At 39.2% G+C, this 25857-nt stretch overlaps 1 protein-coding gene and 1 long non-coding RNA gene across 3 annotated transcripts; both read left to right on the top strand.

Moving 5' to 3' along the window:
* The first annotated feature begins 1990 nt into the window (after positions 1-1990).
* On the top strand, positions 1991-6721 carry LOC141567117 (uncharacterized). The gene is made up of 2 exons (XR_012489512.2): positions 1991-2186; positions 6342-6721. It is a non-coding gene; the product is annotated as an uncharacterized LOC141567117 (long non-coding RNA).
* Positions 6722-10847: 4126 nt separating this feature from the next.
* CDC23 (cell division cycle 23) lies at positions 10848-25832 on the top strand. Of its 2 annotated transcripts, XM_019740375.3 has the most exons (16): positions 10848-11037; positions 11125-11197; positions 12682-12819; positions 14013-14055; positions 14568-14673; positions 14775-14907; positions 16730-16907; positions 16986-17083; positions 17229-17310; positions 22392-22545; positions 22662-22781; positions 23237-23312; positions 23641-23702; positions 24391-24469; positions 24550-24669; positions 24866-25832. In XM_019740375.3, the coding sequence occupies exons 1-16, from the start codon at positions 10877-10879 to the stop codon at positions 25034-25036; spliced, it is 1794 nt and encodes a 597-aa protein (XP_019595934.1). In that variant the 5' UTR covers positions 10848-10876; the 3' UTR covers positions 25037-25832. The 2 variants fall into 2 exon arrangements, with proteins under 2 accessions (XP_019595934.1, XP_019595935.1); XM_019740376.2 differs by lacking the exon at positions 11125-11197 and having other exon boundaries at positions 10866-11037.
* Positions 25833-25857: the final 25 nt, after the last annotated feature.

Below are 25857 nucleotides of genomic sequence, written 5' to 3'. Positions count from 1 at the left end.
AAATACATGTATCTTGATCTTGGTGGTGATTATATGAGTATGTGCAGATGTAACAAAATCATTGAACTGTGCACTTAAAATCAGTACACTGTTTACATTTTATTGTATACATCTTGTACTTTAACCAAAAAACAAGAACAAAAAAAACAAAAGGAAGTTCTTGTGAGTCAGGGTTGATCAAGCGAAAGGTTCAAATTAAAAACAAAAAAAGTTCGCAGCCTAAATCATAGGGAAAAAAATGGATTATTGAGGTATGTCAGGCCGTTAATTAATACAAACATATGATTCCTCTCTGGATTTTGTAATGTTTGTGGTATTGTTAATTTTGTTGAATTAGCCCTCTCTGCGGGAGAGAAAGCAGGAGTTGTCAGGTTGGATAAAGACAGAGCCACACCCAGCTTGGAACCTTGGGCGGCCTGGGTGTGGGGTCCTGTGGTTGTCCAGCAGAAGCCACCTCTCTGGCCTGCCGGGTGGGAAGCCTGCTGCCATCAGGCTCAGCCTGTTGCCCCTGCAGAGGGAGACTTTCTGGATCATCTTCCTGAGATAAAGAGGTTGAGCAACACGGTGATGTCAGCCTGACAATTCTCCCTCTTCCTAACAGTTCTCAGCAGTGACCTTGGAGGTGATGCATCCTTAGGGGGACCTTATTGAGTAACAGAGATGAAGGACACTGAGAAGGGGGATACCCAGGCTGTGAGCCCGTGATAAGCAGGGCTGGTAGGAGGCCTCCCATTATATCCTGGGGCCATTACCTTGGGGAGATGGAATTGGACAAGTCTGCCTTTCCATTATGCAAAGAAAGGGCTTTTCAAGTAAATTTCCATTTAAGTATGAGCTTAGATCAGTGAAGATGGGGCCATAATAGCTTAGATGACCATCACGGCTATTAAAATTACATTTTTCCCCTGTGCTCAGGCTGCCTTGTCATCTTCATATCTTTTGTCCCCAGAGGACCTTTCCCAAGCTTCAGGGAGGGAGGCAGGTTAATGTCCATCTATATTTTCAACTTTTTAATTTTGCCCACATCCTAGTACACATAGCTCCCTAAGCTTTTTTCTCACTGCTCTTATCATAACTGTTATTGAATAATTCCTGTATGATCATTTATTGTTTTTATCTTCTACTAGACAGACAACAAGGTCCGTGAGTGTAGGGATTAACTGTTTCATATGTCGCTCTAGTCCCAGAGCTTTGCACATAGTGGGAGCTAAGTAAGTAGTTGTTAAATAAGCAGATGGATGGATAAATGAATGAATGAATGAGTGAATAAATAAATAAATAAATAAATAAATAAATAAATGAAAGATAAGTTTTCAGGAGTCTCAACGTTGCAGCATAAGGCTTTGGAGATAAGGATTGGGTTGGAATCCCAATTCTATCACTTCCTAGCTGTTTGACCTCAGGCAAGTTGCTTAATTTCTATGAGCCTCAGTTTCTTTATCTTTAAAGTGTGGATAAAAATAATTCCCACCTTACAGAGCAATCCTAACTATGAGGGTTTCAACTCCACACGTGCTCTCTCCCTCTTAGCTTTTCCTACTCATCAGGTGAGGGCTGCTGGTTTCCTTGTGTTAAGGGCCTTCCCCCAACTCCCAAGCATTGGTAACTGGGCTTTGGGGGCAGGTGGCCCTCAGAGTACATCCTCCATTCTATATAAACCCTAACCCAACACCATTAATATCTGTGAACCAGTGGTTCTCAACTAAGGGTGATTCTGCCCACCCCAGGGGACATTGGGCAATGTCTGAGACATTTTTTTGTTGGCACAGCTTAGGAGAGGGGCATGCTACTGTCATTTAGTGGGTAAAGTCCAGGAATGTTAAGCGTCTTACAATGCGCGTGACAGCCCTCCTCCAGCCCCAACAAAGAATTAACCAGCCCAAAATATTAATAATGCTGAAACCCTGCTGGGAACTGACTGTTCTTTCAGTCCTCACTGGGTTTATATGTAATAAATTCTTCCTGGTAGTAGTCAGCCCTCACCCTTCTTTGGCCTCTAGTGTCTGGCAATGGCCAGAGTCCTCCCATCCCTGGACTACAAAGCTTTTAAGCAACAGCTTTTCTGCTTAAGCAGTTTGAAGAGTAGGGAGGGAGGGAATGGCTCCATCTGTTGGCCACAGCAGGAATCACAGCAGGAGAAGGCAACCGAATTTTTCCCAAGAAAGGCCTCCCAAGAAAGGCCTCAGGTATGTCAATAGTTATCTTACCACACGCTCCAAGAGCAGCTGGAGAATGTTAGGTGGGACAGCACGTGACTGAAGTTGTGTATGTGACAAGCTTGTGGTTAGAGTTGTATTTAGCAACTTCTAATTCTTCTTGGAATATTTTACTTTTTAGTCTTCTTGTTTTCTATTTTTTTAAATTGTGAAATAAGATATATTGTATCATATACAGTATATAGGTGTGCTTATATGTAGCATACAGTATGTAAGTACACTTTAAAGAATATTAAAAGAAACACTAATGACCCACTATTCAGATTAAGAAATAGAACATTATCAGTTTTTTAAAAGCCTCCCCCAAGTGACACACACTGTCAATCTGTTTCCTTCTCCCTTCCCTTCTTTCCCTTCCTCTCCTTTTTTTACATTCTCTCTTCCATTCTGTTCCTTTTAAAGAATTCCTTCTTTTTCTTTTCTTTTTGCACTATGCCATTTTATAGCTACTAGGTTTGGGAAGAAGTTCTGGTCAACTACTTGTTTGAATAGGCTCTCTGTTCCCTTCTTCTACTTCTGGTATATCCATTATTCTTATATTGCTCTTTCTGATAGAGTCAGATAGTTCTTGTAGAGTTCTTTCATTTCTTCTAACTCTCAAGTCTCTCTCTTCTTCCACATGTAGCATTTCCAGATTTCTATCTTCGATATTACTAATTCTTTCCTCCATCTGGTCAGCTCTGTTTCCTAAGTTTGCTATTTCATTATTCATCTCTTTTATTGAGTTATTCAGCTCCAGCATTTCCTTTTTTAAAATTTTTAAATTAAATTTATTGAGGTAACAATGGTTAGTAAACTTACATCGGTTTCAAGTGTATAATTCTATAATACATCATCTATATATATATCACATTGTGTGCTCAGCACCCAGAGTCAGTTCTCCTTCCATCACCATATATTTGACCCCTTTTATTTTCATCTACCCTCCGGTAACCACTAACTTGTTGTCTGTGTCTTTGAGTTTTTGTTTCTTTATTTGCTTATCTTGTTCCTTTGTTGCTTTCAGTTTTTTTTAAAATAATTCTATTCTTTTTTTTTAAGGATTTTTTTTATTGGGAAAGGGGTACAGGACTTTTATTGGGGACACTGTGTACTTCCAGGCCTTTTTTCCAAGTCAATTTGTTGTCCCTTCAATCCTAGTTGGGAGGGTGCCGTTCAGCTTCAAGTTGTTGTCCTTTCAATCTTAGTTGTGGAGGGCGCAGCTCAACTCCAGGTCCAGTTGCCGTTGCTAGTTGCAGGGGGCACAGCCCACCATCCCTTGCGGGAGTCAAACCAGCAACCTTGTGATTGAGAGCCCACTGGCCCATGTGGGAATCAAACCAGCAGCCTTCGGAGTTAGGAGCATGGAGCTCTAACTGCCTGAGCCACCGGGCCGGCCCCTGCTTTCAGTTTTATATTCCACATATGAATGAAATCATATGGTTCTCGACTTTTTCTGTCTGATTTATTTAGCTTAGCATAATAATCTCAAGGTCTATCCATGTTGTCACAAATGGCAGTATTTCATATTTTCTTATGGCCGAATAGTATTCCATTGTGTATATGTACCACATCTTCTTTATCCATTCATCTATCAAAGGACACTTTGGTTGTTTCCATGTCTTTGCCACCATAAATAATGCTGCAATGAACATCAGAGTACATACATCTTTACAAATAAAATAATTTCTTTTCCGATAGAAGAACTCTGTGGTATAATAGAAATAGGCATGAACTTTGGAATCAGAGAGACCTGGGTCCAAATTGTGGTTCTATTCTGTACGAGCAGTGGCTTTATGCAAGTCACTGAAGCTCTCCAACTGTAAAACGGGTGATGACAGTGATGGTTAGTAGTTGACCACACAGGACTATTATGAGGATCAGAAGAAATGACACATCAGGTACTCAGTAATCAGTTAACGTGAATGTTAAACATTTCCTTTCCTCTCTTCTTCTTTCTCTGATAAGGTTACATTTTCTTCCCTGCAGGGTCATTAATAACAGCTGTGTACTTGTGCAGTTTCTCCTGAACTCTAGATTTAGTTCAGCAAGTGTTTATCGAACACTTACTACAAGTGTGTCCCTGGCTGGTGTGCTGTTAAGCCAAGGACACTAACCCTCTTGGGGAAATGAAGTTCTAGGGTCATCTCCCTTCCTGGGTCTGGGCCACTGGATGGGGCCACAGGGCAGCAGGGTATGGGTGAATGTCTGCTCTCGGAGAACTATCCCCTGAGCTTGGAGGCTGTTTGCTGGGCTAGCTTGGCTGCGTGTCCTTGTGCACACTTAAGAGGGAGCATTTTGACCAGTGACAAGACATAAACAAGTGAAAATACAATCTATGACTAAAGTGTAGAGATCTGCCGAGGGACAGGGGGCTAGAACTCTGGTCTCCTCTCACCTCTCCTCCCCTTCAAGGGATCTGTCTAATATCGTGCAGAGGGGAGGGTCCTGGTTGTAAAGTAGATGAGGTAAGGCGAGACTGAGGTCTCTGACTTTAAACGGAACCTGATTTCTGGAAGGGGCTCACAGGCTTCCCCTGGGAGAGGAAATGTGCATCCCAGCCATAACTATGACTTCTTAATTCCTCATGCATCACTACCTTTTTACTTATCTACTGTTAATAAACCAAAACCGAGGATGTCATTCATAGAGGCAATCAGAGTCCCAATCTCCAATTAGAGATTATCAGAGGCAGAAGGAATCCTGGAAGTCATCTTGCCCAGCAGTACCATTTTACAAGGGGGAAAACTGAGGTCCAGTGGGTAGAAGAATGGGGGTGGGGGAGATTTGCACAGATGTGTTCAGACCATGATGTTTTTCAGCTCTTCTGGATACCTAGGCTGCTTCTAGATGGCAGCTATATAGGGGGGAAGAGGCTTGAATTCGAAACACAGTGTCCTGGTTTCTTTACCACTGAATAGCTGGGTAATCCCTAAACCATGCTGTCTGTCTCCTTGTAGAAATAGCAATGGCCACTAAGTGCTCATATCTCTAATCATCATAGCAACTCTATAAAATATGTCTTATTATCTGTCCAAAAATGGAAATGATGTCTTCTTCACAGGAGTCAGTAAAAGAACATTTGAAAATTCTTTATAATGGCAAAACACACAAATAAGATGAATTATTAATTTTTTTATCATTATGAAAATGTAGTGGAAGAATATGGGGTTTAGTTAGACAGAGTTTGAGGTCACCTCAGATAAGTTGCCTATGTGAGTCTATTTGCTACTCTGTAAAATAGGGATAATGATACCTGCCTTAGAGTGTTATCACGAGAATTAGTGATAACATATGTAAAAATCTCAGCAGACAGTAAGTTTTCAAGAATAGCTTTCAGGGTCCAGTGCTTATTATACGGTAAAAATTGTTATTCGTATATTGCATGGATTATGTCATTGAGTTCTCACCCCAACTGAATAGCAGGAATTCTGATGATCCTTATTTTATTAATGAACAATCTAAAGGACATAGAATAAGTGATATTTCCATGATCATGAGGTAGTAATTAATGGCTGAGTTCGGGTATGAACCTTTGTATGGCTTAGAGCCCACATTCTCGAGCTCTACACTCCATTGCCTCCTAATACAGAACCCTTATCATTGCCACCATTCTACCTCTGGAGAGAGGAGAAGAAAGGTAAAAAGATACTTAATGTTAGCTTGAAATGAGACACGTTTGAATTGGGTGGAAATTGGTGGTGTTGGGGGGCAAAAAAGTGGCGTTCAGGGGTTCACAAAGGTGTTGGAGGGTCCACATCATTAAAGTTGGTAATTATGACTTTCACTTTTAAACATTTAACAAATAAAAATTATTTAAGTATTTTCCTTCTGAAAAGAAAAATAGTGTGAGTCTTGAGTGATTGAAAGAACAAATGTGAGGTGGTTCCTGGTGATCAGACAAGCATGAATCTGTTTATTACTCAGCTGGACACTGGAAGCCTCCATGGTGGTTTTCACTGTTGTAGTGTTTTATTGTGAGTTATATATACATTAAAAATTTATCCACAATGGATAATGGTTAAAGACTCCAAGCATAAGGAACCTGATGTTGAAAGTTAATGAGGAGTTTACAAATGATAATTCTGCAAATTTTCTTGAACATATATGTGAATTGCATTCATCTAATCAAAAAATCTTATCTAGCACATCAAGAAATCTCTTGGGGCCAGCCCGGTGGCTCAGCCGGTTGGAGCTCCATGCTCCTAACTCCGAAGGCTGCCAGTTCAATTCCCACATTGGCCAGTGGGCTCTCAACCACAAGGTTGCCAGTTCGATTCCTCAAGTCCCGCAAGGGATGGTGGGCTGCGCCCCCTGCAACTAGCAACGGCAACTGGACCTGGAGCTGAGCTGCGCCCTCCACAACTAAGACTGAAAGGACAACAACTTGAAGCTGAACAGCACCCTCCACAACTAAGATTGAAAGGACAGCAACTTGACTTGGAAAAAAGTCCTGGAAGTACACACTGTTCCCCAATAAAGTCCTTTTCCCCTTCCCCAATAAAATCTTAAAAAAAAAAAAAAAATAGGAAAAGAAATCTCTTGGGCTTCAGAAAGTAATGCTACAAAGAGAAACTATAGCCAGGTTCTGAGGCAAGGGAGAATGGGAAGTGACTGCTAAAGGGCATGGGGTTTCTTTTTTGGAATGATGAAAATGTTCTGGAATTAGATAGTGGTGAACCACTGAATTGTACACATTAAAAAGGTAAACTTTGGGGCGGCCAGATGGCTCAGTTGGTTAGAGCATGAGTTCTTAACAACAGGGTTGCCAGTTGGATTCCCTCATCGGCCATGTGAGCTGCGCCCTCCACAACTAGTTGAAAACAATGACTTGACTTGGGGCTGATGGGTCCTGGAAAAACACATTGTTCCCCAATCTAAATTTTAAAAAACCTCACAAAATGTAAGCTTTACGGTATATGAATTACATCTCAATAAAATTGTTATTTTAAAAAGTCATTTGAATTTTTCATTCTAATCATGAATGTTTATCTTTATATATAAGTACTTGTCCTCCAAATTGTTCAATAAAATGGACACTTCAGAATGAGAAAACTCCACCATTATTTTAATGAATCTATCCTGTGGAAATAATCCTAAATATTAAAGAAAAAAGTGTTTTGTGCACAAAGATGCTCAATGTACTGTGATTTAAAATAAGTCAATAGTTATATAAATATGTGACAATGAGAAAAATTAAAAAATAAATGATGTTATTTTTACTCAGTTGAGTATTATATAGCTTCAAAAATCATGATTATAAGATACAAGTCCAAAACAAGGGGCTGGTTATGTATATTTATGGTACATCCATATAATGGATTACCATGAAACCATTAAGGATATGATGTAGAAGATTATTTATTATCCTGGGGAAATGCTCCTAGTGAGTTACCAGGTGACAAAGGTGGGCAACAAGACAGCATGAAGCTATGTACACAGATAGGTGAAAACAACACAGAAACCAGTGATTTCATTTGGGTGAGAGTTATACGATAATGTTGTATTTATTTACAATTATTTAATAGGATTTATATTTTTAGTGCGTTTTAGGTTCACAGCAAACTTGAGCAGATAGTACAGGGATTTCCCTATAGTCCCTTCTCCACACATGCAGAGAGCTTCCCTATTATCAACATTTCCCACCGAGTGGTGCATTTGTTATAATTGGTGAACTTAAGTGTTAAAGTCTAGTTTATATTAGGATCTAGTTACATTAGGATTCACTCTTGGTGTTGTACATGGGTTTGGATAAGTCTATAATGACATGTACGAGTATCTACCATTATAGTCTCATAGAGTCATTTTACCGTCCTAAAAATCCTCTGTGCTCTGCCTATTCATCTCACCCTGCCCCCTGGCAAGCACTGACCTTTTTACTGTCTCCATAGTTTTGTCTTTTCCAGAATGTCATATAGTTGGAGTCATATAATATGTAGACTTTTCATATTGGCTTCTTTCACTTAGTAAATGCATTGACGTTTTCTCCATCTTTTCATGGCTTGATAGCTCATTTCTTTTTAGTAGTGAATAATATTCTGTTGTCTGCATGGACCAGTTTATTTATCCATTCATCTACCGAAGGACATCTTGATTATTTCCATATTTTGACAATTATGAATAAAGCTGCTATAAACATCTACTCAGCTTTTCGTGTGGATATAAGTTTTCAACTCCCTTGGTAAACACCAAGCAAGGAGTGCAGTTGCTGGATCATATACAAGAGGAGTTTTAGTTTTGTAAGAAACTGCTAAACTGTTTTCCAAAGTGTACATTTTCCATTCCCAGCAACAATGAATGAGAGTTCTTTTTGCTCCACATCCTCGCTAGCATTTGGCGTTGTCAGTGTTCTGGATTCTGGCCATTCTAATAGGTATGTAGTGGTATATATTTTTTCTTTATGGTTACTGTATTCTTCAAGTTTTCTGTATTGATCATACATTATTTTGTAATAGAAAAAAATGTGTAATAAAACAGAAAGCTACAAAGTCCATGTAATAGCAGGGAGTGGTGGGGAAGGGTGGGGGAGGAATAAATATTATATAACATTACATAAAGAAAAACATAACACAAAGTAATGATACTGTCAGAACAACTATGATTTTAAAAATTGTAAAAAAACAATTGTGAAAATTATATCCAATTTAGCTTTTCATTCTTTGGGAGAAAAGACTGGCTACACCCAAAATGTGTCATCTGTAGAGTATTACTTGCCAAAAGCATCTTGAAATGCCCTCTATTTTTTTTTATTTAAAAACTAAAAATAATAAAATTATATACAATTATAAAAATAAACAATTTTATATTTTAAAGGAGAAAAGGAAGAATTCTAAACAAGTCATAAAAGCATTATTTGACTATTATAATGCCATTGTTAAACAAAAAATGTAACTTCCACAGCTTCAAGTCTTTTTAAAAGAAAGGGTTTATTAGGCCATGGCTAGCAAAAAAAGACCGGTCTTGGCGCCTGGAGTCTAAACCACCAGCAGCATGGCTATGTAGGAAAGACAACATGCCATCTCGGAGTTTTGCAAGGGTTTTTATAACATTAAGTGGGGGAGAAGATGTAAACTTCTGAAAGGATTTACATTCGCTATAGACAAAGGGGATGGGAGAAGGTGAATGGGGTTAGTTCTGGAATAGGCTCCGCACCAAAGTCCCTAAAGCTCATGTGTAAACAAGAAGCAGAGGCTCCTGGGATTCCACAGTGCCTGGCTAGTCTTTCTTTTTAGATAATTTCAGAAATAGTCACCTGGAAGTTAGTTTAATAATTCCAAAATACACTGAGTGCAAGCAGTCTTACGTTGATTTTGCACTGCAGTTGTTAACTGATTAACCCCTTTTTATCTTTCTTCCACCATCTGGCCTACTGTAATTTAATTTTGGATATCTCAGAATTCTCTCCTTGTCACCATAGACAGTTACATTTCATTCTACGTGTATTTATTCAGTTTATATTCAGAATATACACGAGTAGATGTATAAGGCAATTTTTGTATTTGCTAATAAATAATGCTTTTTAAGTTCTAAATTTAAAATGAATATAAAGTGTGCATTACTTGTGAAACAAGAAAAAAGAATTTTGCCTTAATATGTCTTATGGTACAATAAAGTTGACTTTGTAATACAATCTTTAATAATATATATTCATCTAAAACACATGTTTTACCTAAAATCACTTCCATATAACAAAAAGTTCAAAAAATTCCCAAACGAATTGGTAAAATCATATTACAAAAGGGCTAAAAACAAAAAAATTGAAAATGTTTATGTAATGTTTAAGAACACTGGACTTTGGAGTTAGAGCTAGGTTATAATCTAGACTCTCCTTGGAAGTGATAGAAACTCGCTGAGTTTCCTTTTTTTTTTTCTTTTTTTTTTTTTTTTAAATTTATTGGGGTGACAATTGTTAGAAAATTACACAGATTTCAGGTGTACAATTCTGCATTACATCATCTATAAATCCCATTGTGTGTTCACCACCCAGAGTCAGTTCTTCCATCACCATATATTTGGAGCTTCCATTTTTTTAATCTGTAAAATTGGGATGATACGAATATCATATACTAGGTGTTTTAAGGGTTAAACTACATTATGCTTGTAAAAGTACACAACCTGTCACAGGATAAACCTTCAGTTAATGTTAGCTCTCTTTCCCACCCTGGAGTAAGAAAGAGGGTGGATAATAGAGGAAGGATTTTCCACCTGTGGCCATAGATCTCCCTACTTTAAGAAAAAATCCAGAGTACTATACGGGTCATCTTTGCTAGACACATGCATCACTTGGTTACCCAGTGGCAGAGGATCTGCTGACAACTACACTCTTTCTATCTTTCATCCAATCACATCACCCTTAAGGTGCAGGGCACTCCACCTTCTGCACTTTTTCTTGCCCCCTACTCCCACGCCACCTTCCCAGTCACATATTCTCTGTCCCGCGGAGAAATCGTGTCTTTTTTCCCCTCCCTTTCCTGCTTCTAACTTTCCCGCCCCAGTAGCTCTTGGCCAATCGGGAATGTAGTTGGCTCTTCTTTCCCGGCCTCTTAGTGACGTACAGAGAAGAGAGGTCTCTGATTGGTTGTTCTGGAGCAAGAGCCCACCAATAACAGGCCGACGTTTTGGGAGCAGACGCACAGCTAGTATTGTCGCTGGTGATTGGCTGGAGTGGCCGAGACGGGGAAATGGCTGCGAACCCCTCTGTAGTCCCGGTGGCCCTGACGGCTCCGGTGGTACAGGTTTTGTCAGCGAGCGGCGATTTCTCAAATTTGCGAGAAATTAAAAAGCAGCTGCTACTCATCGCCGGCCTTACCCGGGAGCGTGGCCTACTGCACAGTAGCAAATGGTGAGATGTTGGGGTCGGAAGGGACCGGGCTTGGATCCTTACTCTTGGGGTCCTGTGGAGCTGATTCAGTTTGCGGGGGTGTTCCAGGTCCGCGGAGTTGGCCTTCTCCCTTCCGGCGTTGCCTCTGGCCGAGCTGCAGCCGCCTCCGCCTATTACAGAGGTAAGGACTTCTTCACAGCAAACGCTTCCCATTAACCCAAGAGGTACTGAGTGACCTGTCACTGGAGGGGAGCAGCAGACTGCTTAGCAGGAATGTTTGTAGAGGAAATTCAAGCATTTAAAGAACTGGGTGCTTTAAGCGATTTTATATGAGTGGTTCTGTTGAGCTTCGAAGGATTTGGTGGTGCTCTTAAGCTGGAGAGAATTAGTAAACAGTCATTAAGATTTCAGCCTTTTGGTTTTGTAGCCCATTGTAGACAATATTCCTAACGATAAGAAGAAGCAAAGGTTTTTACAGAAGAGCGAAACTGGCTTTGGATTCAGACAGCTCTGTGTTCAGATCTCAGCCACACTGGCAACTTACTTAACCTCCTGAACCATAGTTTCCTCATCTGTGAAATGCGGTTAATAGTATGTACTGTATGGGGCTATTGAGAGACTTAAATGACATATGAATATGTTTTATGTATGATCTGTAGTACATATGTTTACATAGTCTGTGCAGTCTGAATCCTTTTCGTCATAACCCATTTCGTTATTCCCAAAGATGCCATTTCTTGATTTTTTTTTTTTTTACCTCCACTTAAAAACAATGACTATTTCCTACTCCAAAAGGTATAATGCAGGTGAGAGAGGGCAGGGGAAGAAATAAGCAAATAGTGAGTGGATGTGAAAAGGGCCACCAGAATCCTAAGCTGAATGGGCACAGTTAAGACATGTTTATCCAATGAAAAAAACGCTGAATATGTTTTGGTTCTAGTTTTGTGCTGGTAATATTTGGGGCAAGAAGAATGAGGAGAATTAAATTATTAAAGTTTTAGTCAACTTATCTCTAGAGTTTGGGGGGATTGTATGTTTTTAACTTAAATATGCATTTTTTTACGTAGAGACTAATAGCTGTGTTCTATGCTTTTTGCGATACTAACATACCAAAACTTTCTTGAAATACAAAAAGTATAAATAACTGCACAATATATTGCATTTATGTAGGAATCTAAAAGCCTGGAGAAGGAAGGGAATATCAAATATGCCAGACATTTTCCATGACTTTTTCACTTTTTCCTCATATCGAATCTGTGTTACTGGCTCCATTTTACAGATGGAGACATGAATATTCAAGGAAGCGAAGTTAACATCCCTACTAAGGTCATGAAACCAGGAAATCAAGGAGTCAGAATTTGAATCCAGGTCCCTAATGCTAAAGCCTGTGCAACTTCCCACTACATTTGCAGAAACAATACAAGTTTCTGGGTGTATTGGTTTAGTTTTTTAAAGTTTCATTTTTCCCCAACTTTTTATTTTGGGAAAAAAAAAAGGTTCTATGACCTTACTTCATTAATAAGTAGATAAATAAATCTATTAGGTTTTTGGGAGGAGGAACATAATTATTTTTTCTTACATCTTGGAATTAATGAATATGCCTCTTTGACTAGAACTTTTGTTGTCCTGTTCCCAACCACTTACATAAATTTGTCTCTTTTCTAGGAGGATGCCCAGGATATGGATGCTTACACCCTGGCCAAGGCTTACTTTGATGTTAAAGAGTATGATCGGGCAGCACATTTCCTGCATGGATGCAATAGCAAGAAAGCCTATTTCCTGTACATGTATTCTAGATATCTGGTGAGGGCCATTTACCTTCAGTGAAGCATCCACATTTAGAACCAAGTGGAAAAAGTTAAATCTTTTAAATAGCTTAACAACAATCTATTTGGTAAATGTACTTTATACTTTACAATAATAAAGAAGATGTCAGAAGTAAAATAAAAAGAATGATAGTATAAAAAAATGTTAAAAATATTGATAATATTCATTATTGACAAAGGTGTGGGGCCGTAGACCTGACTTTAGGAGTAAAAGTTCGTACAGCCATTTTGGAAGTCAATTTTGGCAGAGTATGTCAATTTGGAATACTATGACCAAACAGTTCTACTTTAAAAAACTTGTCCAATGAAAATACTTCATTATGTGCACAGAGATATATATATACAGGGCTTTTCATTGAAGTATTATTTGTGATAGCTAAAAAAAAAAAGTCAACAACTTAAATATGCATTAGTCAGGAAATCCGTTGTTAATTCTTACCTGAAGTATTCTTTTTTTTTCATTCCTGATTTGGAGTTCTCTCCCCCCACACCCCTAATCCCCCTCTTCCGCCTCCCACGCCTACTCCGGTTCAAGCTGTTGTTTCTCGGTCTAGTTGTGTAGGACACAGCTCCCTGGCCCATGCTAGTATTAGGGGCGCCATGGCAGCCTGCCACTCTTGGCGGCACATGGTAGCCTATGGCAGTTCATGCCAACCTCCGGCTACTCATGGCAGCCCAGCTCCAGGGAGAACTGCTGTTCACAGTCTTAACTGTAGAGGGCGCAGCTCACTGGCCCTGTGGGTATCGAACTGATGACCTCTGCATTAGGAGCATCGAGCTCCAACCACCTGAGCCATCGGGCTGGCCCTGAAGTATTCTTTATATCTTGCAAAATGATGATTTTCTTCTTCAGCACTCTTTCCATTTACTATTCACCACTTGGCGTTCTACTCTAACCAAGAGCCTTCCCTTCCCTTCTCCATTTGTTTTTCTGTTTATGTGGTATCAGATAAGGATTCCTATATTTGCAATTGTTTGTAATTCATTATTGTACTCAAATTATTCCAGATTTGACCAGTGGGAGCCCCTGAATAGTTGTTTAAAATTAGTGACCAATGAGAGGTGCCATTTTCGTTGGACTTGGACCCTTTAGGTAGAATCAGGCTGCTAGTTTTAGAACAAGTTCAGAATAAACTGAAAAAGTACCTATTTGATGATTTTCTTTTACAGTCTGGAGAAAAGAAGAAGGACGATGAAACAGTTGATAGCCTAGGTATGAATTTCTTTCTCTTACTTTTAGGATTAAAGCAGGGGTTGCACATACAAATGCCTACAGGAGCCAGACAAGTAATATAAATGTGTGAAATGGTCTGAGGAGGACTGTTGGAAATTGGAGAGCACAACTGGCTGGTTGTCACCCAGCTCCAGCGAGGGCTGCCTTGTGGCCTGGTGTGGTCAGGGCTTTCTTCCCTTGGCCCTACCCCATTCTCTGTATCCTGAAGCTGGAAATTCAGATTTTTAGTTGAGGCTTCTGATTTTTAAACATTGGTAACTAATTCAAAAATTTTCAAAACCTGTGTGAGCCTAACAAAGTATGATTGCAGACCAGTTACCAGTTGTGATTTTTGGAATAAAGTAAATGAATTGTGTAAGATATCATTGAGCACTTGTGAGTGTTTGCTAGAAGTTTCAAGTGTAACTGGTTGATGCCAAAGGGATTATCTAGGTCTATGAAATGAAGACCAGCAGTCTTCTCTTAGATCAGAGACTTTGTTTCTTTTGTAGGCCCTCTGGAAAAAGGACAAGTAAAAAATGAGGCTCTTAGAGAATTGAGAGTAGAGCTCAGCAAAAAACACCAGGCTCGGGAACTTGATGGATTTGGCCTTTATCTGTAAGTGTTAGAGTAATTTGGAACTTTCTATAACATATTCTCCTGAGTAAAAGAGAGATGTTATAGAGCATTAACTTCTGTGATTAATCCTTCTTTCCTAGGTATGGTGTTGTGCTTCGAAAACTGGACTTGGTGAAAGAGGCCATTGATGTGTTTGTGGAGGCTACTCATGTTTTGCCTTTGCATTGGGGAGCCTGGCTAGAACTCTGTAACTTGATTACAGACAAAGAGATGGTAAATTGAGATGAGCTAAGTGAAAAACCCTGTGCTCCACGTCTTTGTAATTCTGTAATAATGGAGTGGGGGGAGAGAGGTTTGCTAAGCCTTTGATTATAACTAGCTCTTTGCTCCTTCTCTAGTCTCTCTTACTGTTGGGATTCAGGTCTTCAATTGAAAGATACCTGTCTAGCTCTTGTTCGGTAGTTGCTGTTGGATTTGCATCCACTTGTGCTAGGGTATCTTTTCATATTCATGTTTTCACATTTAAGTTTTACTGTAACTTGTTTTATAGACCAAATGCTATGATAATTTCCTAATTCCAAAGTTGCTATAGTAAAGGTTTCTCTGATAGCAAAAACTGTATTAAAAACGTTTTTACTTTATTTTATTTTATTTTTTTAAGGAGAGTGCAGCTCACAGTGGCCTATGTGGGGGTCGAACCGGTAACCTTGGTGTTATCAGTACCATGCTCTAACCAACTGAGCTAACCAACCACCCCATAAAAACATTTTTAAAGTCTGCTGAGCTCTCATAGGACTCTAAAGATTTAAAGATTTGTTAATTAATGAAATAATGTATATGACATTGCTTTATAAACTGTAATATTTTATTAGTCATTATTAGAGAACATTGTCTATAGTGTTTACTTTGCTGTTCTTCAGTAGTTAATGAAAGTGATAACACATTTCCTTTTGTTTGCTCTAAAGAGCCAAAAGCTGATTAATTTCCCCCCAATAATGATATATGCTACTAAATCCATGTCTGAAATCTTATCTTGGTTTACTTGTATTCACCTATCTCTAATTGCCTACTAGATTTTCACTGAAAGTTTGTTTTATGTCTGAACTCAAAATACGCAAAACCAAATTTCTCATCTTACCTACTAGATTCTCGTTCTTCCTCCCAACTTAATAGACTCTCATTAGCATCACCATTTCTCAAGACACCCAGTCTTAATGCCTTAGAGTCATATTTGTCTCTTATCTCCCTTTACTCAGTCACTAGACATTGCCATGGTTTCTTTCTGCATGTCTTTCTCTTGGTTTCCTTTGCCATCTTGGTTTTCATTTCCAATTTGGATTCTTTCTAAGTAATACTTTCTTTCTAGCTTTCCCATTTTTACACTCTTATTTCCAAGCCACCCTGCATATTGTTTCCAAGCTTATTTTTATTATTATTATTAGTTTTAGGAGTACAAAACAATGTAATAGTTAGACATTTATACCCCTCACAAAGTGATAACCCGCCCTCCCCCAATCTACTACCCCTCTGACATCATATATGGCTGTTACAGTTCCAGTGACTCTATTCCTTATGTCCAAGTTTATTCTTAAATCATCCATGTCATCATGTCATTCTCTTGAAAAAAAATGTCATGGTTTCCTGTTGCATCCCATTTACTGTTGCACCATAGGACCCACCCTACCAGTTCAGTCTTATTTTCCCACTACTTCCCAATACAAAGGTTCCCCTCAAACAAAGCTCGTTTCTTTATCCTCTCTGCCCACACTCATCATGACTCCTTTTCCTCTATTTATGTCGTTGCCCTTACCTAGAATGTCTTTTTACTCTTCCTCTCCCTTTTTTTCTATTCAAGTCTACCTGTCCTCCAAGACTCACCTCAAATCCTATCTTTTCTTTGAAGCCTTCCTCAATTAGGCATTCCTCCCTATTGTGCTTGTAAGTCCTAATAACTGAACTGCCTTGTGTTCATTGTTAAGTGCTCTAATAAAATTTTGGTGATAAAGACCTTTAGACAATAAAAATAGTTCCTTCATGTTCATTTGGGAGAGAGGCCAAAGTATATTAAGTGTGTTCCTCTCTCTCCTGCTGCCAGCTGAAGTTCCTGTCTCTGCCAGACACCTGGATGAAAGAGTTTTTTCTGGCTCATATATACACAGAGTTGCAGTTGATAGAGGAGGCCCTGCAAAAGTATCAGAATCTCATTGATGTGGGCTTCTCTAAGAGCTCATATATTGTTTCCCAAATTGCAGTTGCCTATCACAATATCAGAGGTGAGTGAATAAGGACAAAATAAAATACCATCAACCTTGAAGTAGCACTGTGTTTCCTGAACTATCTTCTTTCTGCAGATATCGACAAAGCCCTCTCTATTTTTAATGAGCTAAGGAAACAAGACCCTTACAGGATTGAAAATATGGACACATTCTCCAACCTTCTTTATGTCAGGGTGAGCTGCTTCCTTTACTTGGACTTGATTAAGTTCTTTTGTGCTTTCATCTGGGTTGGATTGTCATCCAGTTGCATTAGCTACAAGGAAAGTAATTTAGGCGTTTCCTTTTTCATGCTTAGATTGTCTTTCTCTTTTCTTCTAGAGCATGAAATCTGAGTTGAGTTATCTGGCTCACAACCTCTGTGAGATTGATAAATACCGTGTAGAAACGTGCTGTGTAATTGGTAAGAGTCATTATATTTTTCTTTTAAAATTTCTCTTTATTGTAAGTAATATAAATGTAAAAATACCAACACTGTGAAAGTGTCAAAGGTAACAAAATTATATACCGTGGAATGTGAAAGCTCACCGTAATCCGATTCCCAAGATTATTTAGTGATCATGACTCCAGAATATTTTTCTGTGTGAATACTAAAAAGTGTGTGTGTGGGTGGGTGTGTGCATACAATTTTCTTGGAAAAATAATGTCGTTATACATATTGCTTTGTAACTTCATTTTTTTCTAACTTAACAATATATCTTTTCCATGTTTTCATGTTAATACATTTAGATTTGTTTCTTTTTTTTTTCCATTTTAAATATTACATTTTATTTAATTAATTAATTAATTTTTTTTTTAAAGATTTTTTTTTTTTTTTTAATTGGGGAAGGGGAACAGGACTTTATTGGGGAACAATGGTCAAATTGTTGTCCTTTCAATCTTAGTTGTGGGGGGTTCTGTTCAGCTTCAAGTTGTTGTTCTTTCAGTCTTAGTTGTGGAGGGCGCAGCTCAGCTCCAGGTCCAGTTTCCGTGCTAGTTGCAGGGGGCACAGCCCACCATCCCTTGCGGGAGTCGAACCGGCAACCTTGTGGTTGAGAGGACAGGCTCCAACCAACTGAGCCATCTGGGAGCTCAGCGGCAGCTCAGCTCAAGGTGCCGTGTTCAATTTTAGTTGCAGGGGGCGCTGCCCACCATCCCTTGCAGGAGTCGAGGAATTGAACTGGCAACCTTGTGGTTGAGAGCCCGTGCTCCAACCAACAACTGAGCCATCCGGGAGGCAGCTCAGCTCAAGGTGCCGTGTTCAATCTTAGCTGCAGGGGGCAGAGCCCACCATCCCTTGCGGGACTCGAGGAATTGAACTGGCAACCTGGTTGAGAGCCCACTGGCCCATGTGGGAATCGAACCGGCAGCCTTCGGAGTTAGGAGCACAGAGCTCTAACCGCCTGAGCCACCGGGCCGGCCCCTTTAATTTATTTTTTAGTTAAAGTTTATTGGGGTAACGATTGTTGGTGAAGTTACATAGGTTTCGGGTGTACCATTCTGTAATACATCATCTATATATCACATTGTGTGTTCACCACCCAGAGTCAGTTCTCCTTCCATCACCATATATTTGATTAGATTTGTATTTCTGATGGCTATTGAGTATTTTATTATGTAGACGTGCCATCATTTTTATTATTTTCTATTATATAAGTTGTGGCCAATGTTTTGTAAATATAAAAACTGCTTCAGGAAACATCTGAGTATGTGTACATTTATTTTTGCATGTTTGTGCAACTATTCCTCTGTCATAAACAGTGGAAAAGTGAGTATCAAAAGTGTGTATATTTTAAACTTTAGTGTTACTGAAATGTTTGTAAGAATTCCCAGTCCTGTGAAATGTTTCTCTGTATCAGGGTGTCTCAGTCACTGTTGGCACTAGTGACATCTTGGGCTGCAGTTTTTTTGTGAGGGGCTGTCCTATGCATTGTAGGATATTAGCAGTATCCCTAGCCTCTACCTATAGATGCCATTAGATCCCTTCCTCCAGTTGTGACAATCCAAAATGTTTGCAGATATTGCTAAATAACTCTTGGGGTCAGAATCATCCCACATTGAGAACCATGGTCCTATGTACTTGGCCACACTAGTGTGCCTGATAATCAGTTGACATAAACAGAAGACTGGCCACTGCTGGGTAAATGTAAGCTTGGTTGGTTGTTATTGAAAGCCTAGGTTCCCCGGAGATGAAAGGGAGATACCCGTTTCTGGGTCTTTGGTGACACTGCATCAAGATCGTACATTCGTACCTCTCTAGGTCAGGATGTTGTTAATAAACTGATAGAGTTTCAGTTTATTAATCATTCAATAAATATTTCATGCCCCTGAGGAAGTTGTAGTCTAGTATGGGAAATAAGCATTAAAAAGACGTAGTAAGTCCCATGGGAACATAGGTAGGAGTAGGAACAACTGACCTTTTCAGTATCAGGGCATTATGAATAAAGTATAAAGTCCATTAAGGTGAGGGTGGAACTCCAATTTATTCAGAAAACACCTTCAAGCATCTTCTGAATGCCAGGCACTGTGCTTTGTATTGCAGTACATATCCTAATTACCTGTTGAGGAAGGCCAATAAGGAAACAACTGTAATATAGTGGATCGAGTGTTGTGATTGAAGTAAATGTAGGATGCTAAGGGAGTCCATAGGAAAGGTATGTAGTCCAGTCTGACATTAGGGAAGGTGATGCTTGAAGGATGGGCAGTAGTGAAACAGTTCAATAAGGAAGAAGATTGACTTGGGAAGGGCATTGTAATGCAGAGGCATTGAAGTGGGAAACAGACATTGTGCTGGAAATTGTTCAGCATCCTGAAGCATGGAGTGGGAGGTGGGAATGTACAAAAAGGGGCCCGAGCTTGAAGAGCCTTTTATGTCTTGCGGAAAGTTTGGATTTTATTCTTAAGGCAGTAGGAGTATTCTGAAGGATTTGAAACCAGAGAGGGATGAAAGTTTTCAGATTTTCATTTTTAAATGGTGACTGGAGACAATGTGCTGGGAGGATTAGAAAAAGGGCAAGACTAGGGGCGTTTGAAATAATCCAGTCTAGGGCTGGTGAGAGCCTAAGATGAGGAGGTATTGTTGGGAGGAATGGAGAGAAGCGATTGGATTTAGAAGATATTTAGGAAGTAGAAGAAACAGGAATTGGTGGCTGGGTAACCAGATTGATAATAATGCCCTTTACATGAAGAAAGGAAATAGAGGTAGTATCAAGAGGGGAGATAATGAGCAGTTCTTTTTTTTAACCTATTGACTTAAAACCAATTAAAATCAAAGGAGACATACATATGAAGAGTAATGATTTAGGAATTTCTTGTTCGTTTAATAATCATTTCAGGTGAACTCCTTAATGAACTGTGTTTGTTTTTTTCTCAGTATATTTGTAATGCCCAGCAAAGTTCCTGACATATGATCAATATATGTCTGTTGAATTCAGCCCTCCTACCCTAAAACTTAAGAAACATTAAATATGACACAAAATACACTTCAGTTTTCACATTAAAGCCAGTTCAGAGGACGTGAAAGGAACTTTCACTTTCTCCCCAGAAAAAAAGAAACTGAAGACCTAAGAGAGAATGAAACAACTTAAGAATAGAGTGATGACAAGAATCTCATACTTGTTTAGTTGTTTCTTCTGCTTTTATGGCTTAATGTGAATTGATTGCTTCCTTCTTTGTCTTTTCTGGAGTTCCAATCTCTGAGATGCAGACATGTATGTATGTATGTATGTATGTATGTATCAGCATAGAGCATAGTTAAGATTCGGATTCTGGAACCAGACTGCCTAAGTTTAGATCTTGGTTCTGCTACTAACTAGCTGAGTGACCTTGGACCTAAGCTCTCTGTGCTGTAGTTCTTCATTCATAAAGTGATAATAGTAGAAGCTTCTCTTATTGCAAAGGTTAAATAAATTAATATATACAAAGTCCTTATAACAATGTAAGTTGCCTAGTATAGTGAACATGAACTTGAACTTAAATGATCAGGTATAGGATACAGACAATTGCTATAAATGATTTCTCCTGCATCAAACTAACAGCTGAATCTAGACCGATTAAAAAAAAAAACATATATGGAGGTTTTGTTACTTGGTTTTTATCAAAATGGAATCATATAATTTCTTTGCAGTTTGCTTTTTCCACCTGACAGTATATCATGATCTCTGCAAGTTAGTATATATACAGCTAAACTTACCTTTTTATTTTTTTATGCACATGCAGTTTATACATAAAGGAGATATTTTAAAGTGCAGGGTTTTTTTTGGCTTGCTGCTCCCTTCTTCCTTCAAGATACTTATGTTAGTATGTTCCATATCACATAAAAATGTATATACACATATGTGGAGTTTAATGGGATATTTGCTTTACAAAAATAGGATTGTTATATACATTTCTCCACATTTTACATTTGTCATTCAACAACATCTTGTAAAAAAATCCCTTCAAGTCTTGGTATAGCTCTAATTCATTCTTTTTTTTTTAAAAAAATAGCTTTTTGGGGGTATAATTTACACACCATAAAATTCCCCTGCTTTAAATTTATAGTTCCTGAGTTTTTGTAAATTTATACAGTTGTGTAACCATAGCCACAATCCAGTTTAGAACATCACTTCACCCCGAAAAGTTTCCTTGGGTCTGTTTGCAGTCAGTCCCACTCCCATCCCCTCGTGGCCACAGATCTATCTTCTATCTCTATAGTTTTGCCTTTTCCAGAAATTTCATACAAATGGAATCTTGCAGTGTTTAGCCTTATTGTCTGGCTTCTTTCACTTAGCGGTTTTTGACGATCATACATATTGTAGCATGTATTAATAGTTCTTTCGTTTTTATTGCTGACTAGTATTCCATTGTTTGGCTATATACCACATTTTGTTTATTCATTTACCGATTGACATAAGACAGATGGCTTTTAAACCCTTTCTTCAAATAAAAGCTTTCACAGAATCCTAAAATATTTCACTTGCTCTTTTTAAGACCAATGATAATAAAACTGCTTTGATTTCCATGGGAGAAAGGAGTTCAAAACTACCTATTTCACCCTTGAGGTACGTCCTCAGAACCCAGGAATATTGTTGGAAAACCACCAATCTAGAGCTAACTAGAAATTTCCTACCCTTTGTTAAGAAAATATGTGTATAAATGCTATATTCAGATGAAATAAAATGAAGAAAAACTTGCAGTGTTAGGGAATACTTTTTTAAAAAAAAACCAGACTGTGTGATAGATGATACATATTTCCCAAGGGAATGCTGATATACCCCTTGTGTACAATTTGGCTGTTCTGCAAGGACTTTGGGGGAATGGGTTATGGTTTCATGCCCACTCTGAGGAGTGCCGTCTATTTTAGTAGACTTTTATTTTTACCTTTCTAGTTTTATACACACACACACACACACACACACACACACACACGCACACAAATACACGGGTGGGACAGTTAAGTTTGCGAACTTCCCACCGTATAAGTGCATATATATATTTTGTTTGCTTGCTTTGTTTTTCAATCAGGCAATTATTATAGTTTGCGTTCTCAGCATGAGAAAGCAGCCTTATATTTCCAGAGAGCCTTGAAATTGAATCCTCGGTATCTTGGGGCCTGGACACTGATGGGACATGAGTACATGGAAATGAAGAACACATCTGCCGCTATTCAGGCTTATAGGTGAGCTAGTGGGGGGTGAGGTGGAGCCGGTGGCTGTGATGTTAGGAGCCTTTATTGAGCCTGCAAGTCACTAACCTTGATTCTGCCCTCTTACCAGTCTCTTTTCCATTTCTTAGACATGCCATTGAGGTCAATAAGCGGGACTACAGAGCCTGGTATGGCCTCGGGCAGACCTATGAAATCCTTAAGATGCCATTTTATTGCCTTTATTATTACAGACGAGCCCACCAGCTTCGGTAAGTCTGGCCACTTGACAGTGTTCATTGTGGGAAGGGCTGATACTTTTCCTTTTGACGGCTACTAAGTGACTAACTGGCAGATAGTATACACAGTGTGGATACACTGGACAAAGGGATGATTCATGATTCACATCCTGGATGGATTTCATCACATTACTCAGGATGGTGTGCAATGTAAGACTTAGAATTGTTTATTTCTGGAATTTTTCATTTATTAGATTGGTGCAAAAGTAATTGCGGTTTAAAAGGTTAAAAATAATTGCAAAAACCACAATTACTTTTGCACCCACCTAATATTTTTGGACTGCGGTTGACTGCGGTAACTGAAACTGGAAAGTGAAACTGCGGACAAGTGGGGACGACTGTAGTGATGATGGCGGTGGTTCCTCACCGGAGGACTCTAGTTCTCTATAAAGTCCTTGCTCAAACTGCCTGTTCCTATTCTCTTTCAGGCCCAATGATTCTCGTATGCTGGTTGCTTTAGGAGAATGTTATGAAAAACTCAATCAGCTAGTGGAAGCCAAAAAGGTACCTGAAATTGGGTCCTGGAGAATTTGAGTGGAAATCTGCTGTTCGGATGAAGGATTGGGCTATCTGTGCTCTAACTTTCCTTCATTCTGGTATATCTACATAGGGAAATCTGAATATTTAGAGGTGCATGGGCTAAAAAACAAAGTGGGGGTGACATCATCAGTGGGAATGTCAGTATATAGCCTGGACCTATCAGATTTAGTGAAAATGCATTGCATCCTGCAGATATGGAGTTCTTGGAGGCTTGTAGGACGTGAGCCTTTATGTGATTAGTCATGGCACATGGGGCATTGGTCAAAGAGTGACCAGTTTATTTTTTTGACAGTGTTATTGGAGAGCTTACGCTGTGGGCGATGTGGAGAAAATGGCTCTGGTGAAACTCGCAAAGTGAGTGAAAGGAGTGAAATGCTACTGATATTTCTCTTAGCTTCTCTGGTATGGTGGGTCCTGCATGTTCTAAAGTCTATATGAGTGTGGGGATGTTGCAGGGTGTATGTATACTGGTCCGGAAATTTAGCCGTCTTGACTCTAGAGAATGCCATTTCTCTTTGAAGGGAGAATTGCTTTCCTATTAGGCAAGGAGCCAAGAATGAATTGAACGAAATGAAATGAAATTTTCATGTCAGAGCAGTCTAGGAAAACTACTTTAAGTATTGATCTCCTCCTAATAAGGACCAGGAAAATAAGGAATAACTCAGAAATAGTCAACAAAGAAGTTCTTAAATGTGATTTCATTCCTGCCAGTTCTTTTCTGGATTCTTAGAAAAAAACCTAAATTGCTTGGTATGTTTTTTTAATCTCACTTGGTATTACCAGAGAATTTCTACAAAGGTGTGTTATCGTTAAGTATTTACTAACTCTCCCTCCATCACCAGTAACAGAGTTAATTATTCTAAGCTTTGATAAAATAACCATCACATCTGGGCACTAATTCTGGATCCCAGTGTGGCATTTATGTCAAAATTTGTACTTGTCTAAGTTTTGTCTTTTTTTGGTCTTAATTGTGTGCTTTTACTTTTTATCACTAGCTTGCTTTGAGTTCTGATTTGTGCTTAAAGACCAATTTCTTTTGTAGGCTTCATGAACAGTTGACTGAGTCAGAACAGGCTGCCCAATGTTACATCAAATATATCCAAGATATCTATTCCTGTGGGGTATGTGTGTGGGGTATGAGTAGAACTGGGTTGCCAATCTTATTCTTACCACCTCAGTCATTCCTGCTTTCCCTCTCTAGGAAATAGTGGAACACTTGGAGGAGAGCACTGCTTTCCGCTATCTGGCACAGTACTATTTTAAGTGCAAGCTGTGGGATGAAGCTTCAACTTGTGCCCAAAAGTGTTGTGCATTCAATGATGTGAGTATCAATTCTTTAATAAAGGGTTTGGATTTTAGGCTCGAAATAAGATCTTTACCGTGATCTGAGGGTAGAAAGTGGTTAAGAAAGTAAGTGGAAAGGCTACCTTGATCTGTGGAACTTACACATCAGTATTTTAGAACCTGTTTTTTAGACCAGCCTTGACCATATTTTGAAACAGTTGCCTTTGTTTCAGACCCGGGAAGAAGGTAAGGCCTTGCTCCGGCAAATCCTGCAGCTTCGGAACCAAGGCGAGATTCCTTCCACCGAGATGCCTGCTCCCTTTTTCCTCCCGGCTTCACTGTCTGCTAACAACACTCCCACACGCAGAGTCTCTCCACTCAACCTGTCTTCAGTCACACCATAGTAACTGCTTTCAAGATAACCACATTGCCAGAGCCTTACCTCCATATAAAAAATGGCCACGTCTTCTTCCAAGGCCCTAGCTTTTTATCAGATGGAAACAGCTCCTTGGGGAGTTTATAGAATCACCTTCAGAGTAGACAGAAGAATCCTGGCAGGAAGAGACATTGTCTTTTGCCAGTTAGAAGCACTTCTGTCTTTCTTCTGTTCAGAGTGGCTACAGATCTTGGACTTCTTCCCAGACGCCCAGCGCGCCGCAAAATGTCCCTTTAATAGCACTTTAGCACAGGCAAGGCTACAGAACAAAGTTTTAATGATGCTGGGAGTGGAAGAGTTCTTTAGAGAGGTGAGCAAGGGAGAAGTCTGCCATTCTACCCTCTGTTGATGGTAGGGGCATTGGATACCCTGGGAAGGTCAGGGCACTGGATAGACATAACCTCGTCATTCTTGGATTTGCTAAGTGTGACTATTCTGATGTTAGAGATTGGGTTTAAATGGAGTGAAGCTATACATTTGTTCTTACTCTAGGGAGACATTCTTCCAAAACATGGTTTTGAAAAGTCTCCTGGAAGCTTTCAAATTGGAAGTAACTTACTAGAATGAGATTGAAAAAAAGGGGCAAGAGTCTCAGTGAGCACGGAACTGAAGGGCTCCACTGAGGGCATGAGATGTCTACAGTTATCTATACCCCTACTAAAGCAAAGCAAGGAGACAGGATTACAGATAATTTCATGGACATTTGGGAATATCTGGTGACTGTACAGATAAGAATAAACTCACTTCAAGCTGGTCTGTTTCAATAGGTATTTTTGACGTGATTGTTTA

This window comes from Rhinolophus sinicus, chromosome 5 (genome assembly GCF_057876585.1).
Source record: "Rhinolophus sinicus isolate RSI-liver-muscle chromosome 5, RSI-T2T, whole genome shotgun sequence".
NCBI lineage: Eukaryota > Metazoa > Chordata > Mammalia > Chiroptera > Rhinolophidae > Rhinolophus > Rhinolophus sinicus.
This window is presented reverse-complemented; position numbering and strand designations above follow the sequence as displayed.

Bases quoted from the DNA above. Each gene is read 5' to 3' on its own strand.
- CDC23 (XM_019740375.3), top strand. From the start codon at position 10,877: ATGGCTGCGAACCCCTCTGTAGTCCCGGTGGCCCTGACGGCTCCGGTG. The intron at 22,546-22,661 runs GTGAGCTAGTGG...TCCATTTCTTAG, and splicing joins GCCGCTATTCAGGCTTATAG to ACATGCCATTGAGGTCAATA. The intron at 23,703-24,390 runs GTGAGTGAAAGG...TTTCTTTTGTAG, and splicing joins GCTCTGGTGAAACTCGCAAA to GCTTCATGAACAGTTGACTG.